The 6,168-nt window shown below is 48.6% G+C and overlaps 1 protein-coding gene across 1 annotated transcript in view; it reads left to right on the top strand.

The window, feature by feature from the left end:
* The window catches only part of LOC134055964 (tyrosine-protein kinase receptor UFO-like), a 35,912-nt gene that overhangs the window by 10,003 nt on the left and 19,741 nt on the right, over positions 1-6,168 (top strand). The window contains exons 4-6 of the mRNA XM_062512436.1: positions 563-658; positions 3,000-3,077; positions 3,216-3,308. Coding sequence (XP_062368420.1) covers positions 563-658; positions 3,000-3,077; positions 3,216-3,308 — 267 coding nt within the window. The remainder of the gene's footprint in view (positions 1-562; positions 659-2,999; positions 3,078-3,215; positions 3,309-6,168) is intronic.

Here is a 6,168-nt window from a genome sequence, read left to right as displayed (position 1 = left end):
TGTCCCCGATGTCCCCAATGTCCCCAATGTGTCCTCAATGTCCCCATTGCTGTCCCCAATGTCCCCAAAATGTCCCCAATGTCCCCCAATGTCCCCCAATGTCCCCAATGTCCCCCAATGTCCCCAATCCCCCCAATGTCCCCAATGTCCCCAATGTCCCCCAATGTCCCCCAATGTCCCCAATGTCCCCCCGATGTCCCCAATGTCCCCCAATGTCCCCCAATGTCCCCAATGTCCCCAATGTCCCCGATGTCCCCAATGTCCCCCCGATGTCCCCAATGTCCCCATTGCTGTCCCCAATGTCCCCAATGTCCCCAATGTCCCCAATGTCCCCATTGCTGTCCCCAATGTCCCCGATGTCCCCAATGTCCCCAAATATCCCCAAATATCCCCAATGTCCCCAATGTCCCCGATGTCCCCCGATGTCCCCAATGTCCCCAATGTCCCCGATGTCCCCAATGTCCCCGATGTCCCCAATGTCCCCAATGTCCCCCCCGATGTCCCCAATGTCCCCGATGTCCCCAATGTCCCCAATGTCCCCACGCTGTCCCCTGGGTCCCAGTGAATCGTCTCGGGATCAGCCCCGAGCTCAAGGAGAAGCTCCGGGATGTTCTGGTGGAACGGCACCGGGTGGCGCTGGGCAAGACCCTGGGCGAGGGTGAGTGCCCAAAATCATCCAAAATCACCCCAAAATCACCACAAATCATCCCAAAATCATCCCAAAATAATCCCTAAATCATCCCAAAATAATCCCAAAATAACCCCAAAATAATCCCAAAATAACCCTAAATCACCCCAAATAATCCCAAAATAATCCCAAAATAATCCGAAAATAACCCTAAATCACCCCAAATAATCCCAAAATAATCCCAAAATAACCCTAAATCACCCCAAAATCACCCCAAATCATCCCAAAATAATCCCAAAATAATCCCAAAATCACCCCGAAATCACCCCGAAATCACCCCAAATCATCCCAAAATAATCCCAAAATAATCCCAAAATAACCCTAAATCACCCCAAAATAACCCCAAATAATCCCAAAATAACCCTAAATCACCCCAAAATCACCCCAAATAATCTAAAATCAGCCTAAATCATCCCTAAATCACCCCAAATCACCCCAAATTATCCCTAAATCATCCCCAAATCACCCCAAATCATCTAAAATCACCCTAAATAATCCAAAATTATCCCAAAATCAACCAAAATCACCCTGAATCATCTAAAATCACCCCAAATCCCCCCAAATCACCCAAAATCACCCTAAATCATCTAAAATCATCCCAAAATCACCCCTAAGCCACCCAAAATCATCCCCAAAATCCGCCTGCATTTGCCCAAATCCCCCCAAAATCACATGAAACCCCCCCAAAATCCCCCCACATCCTCCCCAAATCCCCCAAAATCTCCCAAAAAAAACCCCACCCAAAGATTCCCTCAAAATTCCTAAAAAGTTCCCCAAATTCCCCCCAAATCCCCCCCTGAAATTTGCCCCAAATCTCCCTAAAATCCTCCCAAAATCATCCCAAAATTCCCCCAAATCCCCTTGAATTTCCCCAAATCACCCCAAGTCGCACCAAAATCCCCCAAATCTCCCCAAAAATCCCTCAAAATCCCCCCCCCCCAACCCCCCAAAAAATCTCCCAAATCACCCAAAAATCACCCTAAAATTCCCCAAATCCACTCAAAATACCCCAAAAATCCCTTTGGATCCCCAAAAATCCCCTTTGGATCCCCAAAATCCCTTTTGGGATCCCCAAAAATCCCCTTTGGATCCCCAAAAATCGCCTGGGACCCCCAAATCCCCTCGGGACCCCCAAAATCCTTTGGGACCCCCAAAATTCCCCTTCGAACCCCCAAAATCCCTTGGCACCCCCCAAAAATCCCCCCGGGAGTCCAAAATCCCTTTGGGACCCCCCAAAATCCCTTTGGGATCCCCTAAAATCCCCTGGGCACCCCCAAAATCCCTTGGGACCCCCCAAAATCCCTTTGGGACCCCCCAAAATCCCTTGGGACCCCCCAAAATCCCTTTGGGATCCCCCGAAATTCCCTTTGGGACCCCCAAATATCTCTTGGCACGCCCCAAAATTCCCCTGGGGACCCCAAAATCCTCTTTGGGACCCCCCAAAATCCTTTGGGACCCTCAAAAATCCCTTTTGGGATCCCCCAAATCCCCTCGGGACCCCCAAAATCCCTTTGGAACCCCCAAAATTCCCTTTGGGATCCCCTAAAATCCTCTGGGACCCCCCAAAAATCCCTTTTGGGATTCCCCAAAATTCCCCTTGGAACCCCCAAAATCCCCTTTGGGCCCATCCCAAAATCCCCTGGGGACCCCCAAAATCCTTTGGGACCCCCAAAATCCCTTTGGGACCCCCAAAAATCCCCTGGGGACCCCCAAAATCCTTTGGGACCCTCCAAAATCCTTTGGGACCCCCCAAAATCCCTTTGGGACCCCCAAAATCCCCTTTGGGACCCCCCAAAATCCCTTTGGGACCCCCCAAAAATCCCTTTTGGGATCCCCCAAATGCCCTCGGGACCCCCAAAATCCCTTTGGGACCCCCCAAAAATCCCTTGGCACCCCCCAAAATTCCCCTGGGGACCCCCAAAATCCCCTTTGGGACCCCCAAAATTCCCCTTGGAACCCCCAAAATTCCCTTTGGAACCCCCAAAATTCCCTTTGGGATCCCCTAAAATCCTCTGGGACCCCCCAAAAATCCCTTTTGGGATTCCCCAAAATCCCCTTTGGGACCCCCCCAAAATCCCCTGGGGACCCCCAAAATCCTTTGGGACCCCCAAAATCCCTTTGGGACCCCCAAAAATCCCCTTTGGGACCCCCCAAAATCCTTTGGGACCCCCCAAAATCCCTTTGGGATCCCCAAAATCCCTTTTGGGATCCCCCAAATCCCCTCGGGACCCCCAAAATCCCTTTGGGACCCCCCAAAAATCCCTTGGCACCCCCCAAAATCCCCTTGGGACCCCGAATTCGGCCGCCCCAGGTGAGTTCGGCTCGGTGGTGGAGGGGACGCTGCACCAGGACTCCGGAGTTCTGCGCGTGGCCGTCAAGACGATGAAACGTGAGGAACCCCCAAAACCCCCCAAAATCCCCCCCTCCCTCCCCCCCCCAAAAAAAACAAAAAAACAAAAAAACACCCAAAAAAACCCAAAACCCCAAACCCCCGAATTTCCCCAAACCGCTGGGATTCGCCCCAAAGTCGCCATCTGCTCGCGGGGGGAGCTGGAGGATTTCCTGAGCGAGGCGGTGTGCATGAAGGAGTTCGACCACCCCAACGTCATGAAGCTGATCGGTGAGGAACCCCAAAAACCACCCAAAATCACCCCAAAATCATCCCGAAACCACCCCAAAATCAACCCAAAAATCACCCCGAAATTACCCCAGAATTATCGCAAAAATCGGTCTGAAAATCACCCCGAAAATCACCCCAAAAACCACCCCAAAATCAACTCAAAAACCACCCAAAATCAACCCCAAAAACCACCCAAAATCACCCCAAAAATCATCCCGAAACCACCCCAAAATCAACCCAAAAATCATCCCGAAATTACCCCAGAATTATCGCAAAAATCGGTCTGAAAATCACCCCGAAAATCACCCCAAAAATCAGCCCAAAAACAACCCAAAAACCACGCAAGATCAATGCAAAAATCATCCCGAAACCACCCCAAAATCAACCCAAAAACCACCCAAAATCACCCCAAAATCACCCCAAAAATCAGCCCAAAATCACCCCAAAAACCACGCAAGATCAACCCAAAAATCATCCCGAAACCACCCCAAAATCAACCCAAAAATCACCCAAAATCAACCCAAAAATCACCCCGAAATTACCCCAGAATTATCGCAAAAATCGGTCTGAAAATCACCCCGAAAATCACCCCAAAAACCACCCCAAAATCAACTCAAAAACCACCCAAAATCACCCAAAAATCATCCCGAAATTACCCCAGAATTATCGCAAAAATCGGTCTGAAAATCACCCCGAAAATCACCCCAAAAATCAGCCCAAAAACAACCCAAAAACCACGCAAGATCAATGCAAAAATCATCCCGAAACCACCCCAAAATCAACCCAAAAACCACCCAAAATCAACCCAAAATCACCCCAAAAATCAGCCCAAAATCACCCCAAAAACCACGCAAGATCAACCCAAAAATCATCCCAAAATCACTCCAAAATCATCCCAAAAATCAAACCAAAAATCAACCCAAAAATCACCCCAAAATCAACCCAAAAATCACCCCGAAATTACCCCAGAATTATCACAAAAATCGCTCCGAAAATCACCCCGAAAATCACCCCAAAAACCACCCAAAATCAACCCAAAAACCACCCAAAATCAACCCCAAAAACCACCCAAAATCACCCAAAAATCATCCCGAAACCACCCCAAAATCAACCCAAAAATCATCCCGAAATTACCCCAGAATTATCGCAAAAATCGGTCTGAAAATCACCCCGAAAATCACCCCAAAAACCACCCAAAATCACCCCAAAAATCATCCCGAAACCACCCCAAAATCAAACCAAAAATCACCCCAAAAATCAACCCAAAAATCACCCCAAAATCAACCCAAAAATCACCCCGAAATTACCCCAGAATTATCGCAAAAATCGGTCTGAAAATCACCCCGAAAATCACCCCAGAAATCATCCAAAATCAACCAGAAAATCATCCCAAAAATCACCCCAAAATCAAACCAAAAACCACCCAAAATCAACCAAAAATCATCCCGAAACCACCCCAAAATCAAACCAAAAATCATCCCGAAATTACCCCAGAATTATCGCAAAAATCGCTCCGAAAATCACCCCGAAAATCACCCCAAAAACCACCCAAAATCAACCCAAAAACCACCCAAAATCAACCCAAAAATCATCCCGAAATTACCCCAGAATTATCGCAAAAATCGCTCCGAAAATCGCCCCGAAAATCGCCCTGAAAATCACCCCAAAAATCACCCCAAAAATCATCTCAAAAATCACCCCAAAATCAACCCAAAAATCATCCCAAAATCACTCCAAAATCATCCCAAAAATCACCCAAAATCACCCCAAAAATCATCCCGAAATTACTCCAAAATCAACCCCAAAATCACCCCAAAATCCCCCCCAAATCCCCCCAAAATCCCCCAAAATTCCCCAAAATCAACCCCAAAATTCCCCCAAAATTCCCGCAAAATTCCCCCAAAATCCCCCCAAAATTCCCCAAAATCCCCCCAAAATCAACCCAAAAATCACCCCGAAATCCCCCCAAAATCCCCCCAAAATCCCCCAAAATCCTCCCAAAATCCCCCCAAAATTCCCCCAAAATCCCCCCAAAATCCCCCAAAATTCCCCCCAAATCCCCCCAAAATTCCCCCAAAATTCCCCCAAAATTCCCGCAAAATTCCCCCAAAATCCCCCCAAAATTCCCCAAAATCCCCCCAAAATCAACCCAAAAATCACCCCGAAATTACCCCAAAATCCCCCCAAAATCCCCCAAAATCCCCCCAAAATTCCCCCAAAATCCCCCAAAATCCCCCAAAAATTCCGCCAAAATCCCCCCAAAATTCCCCCCCAAATCACCCCGAAATTACCCCAAAATCCCCCCAAAATCCCCCCAAAATCCCCCCAAATTCCCCCAAAATTCCCCTAAAATTCCCCCAAAATTTCCCCAAATCCCCTCATAAATTCCCCCAAAATCCCCCCCAAAACTCCCCAAATTCACCCCAAAATTCTCTCTGGGGCAGCCACGAAAAACTCCCAGCACCCCCAAATTTTTTTGGGGGGGATGGGGGGGTCGTGAACCCCAAATTTGGGGTGACCGAGACTCAGTTTTGGGGGGGTCTGAGCCCAAATTTTTTTGGGGGTCCAGAACCCCAATTTTGGGGTGATCTGAACCCAGATTTTGGGGTGATCTGAGCCCGAATTTTGGGGATTCTGTGCCCCAATTTTAGCGGTCCTGAACCCCAAATCTGGGGTGATCTCAGCCCAAATTTTGGGGGATCTGAGCGCAGATTTTGGGGGTCCAGAACCCCAATTTTGGGGTGATCGGAACTCAGATTTTGGGGGTCAGTGAACCCAAATTTTGGGGTGATTGGAGCCCGAATTTTGGGGATTCTGTGCCCCAATTTTAGCGGTCCTGAACCCCAAATCTGGGGTGATC

This window comes from Cinclus cinclus, chromosome 37 (genome assembly GCF_963662255.1).
Source record: "Cinclus cinclus chromosome 37, bCinCin1.1, whole genome shotgun sequence".
NCBI classification, from domain to species: Eukaryota; Metazoa; Chordata; class Aves; order Passeriformes; family Cinclidae; genus Cinclus; species Cinclus cinclus.
The sequence above is the reverse complement of the archived record's forward strand: the minus strand, read 5'-3'. Positions and strand labels throughout refer to the sequence as shown.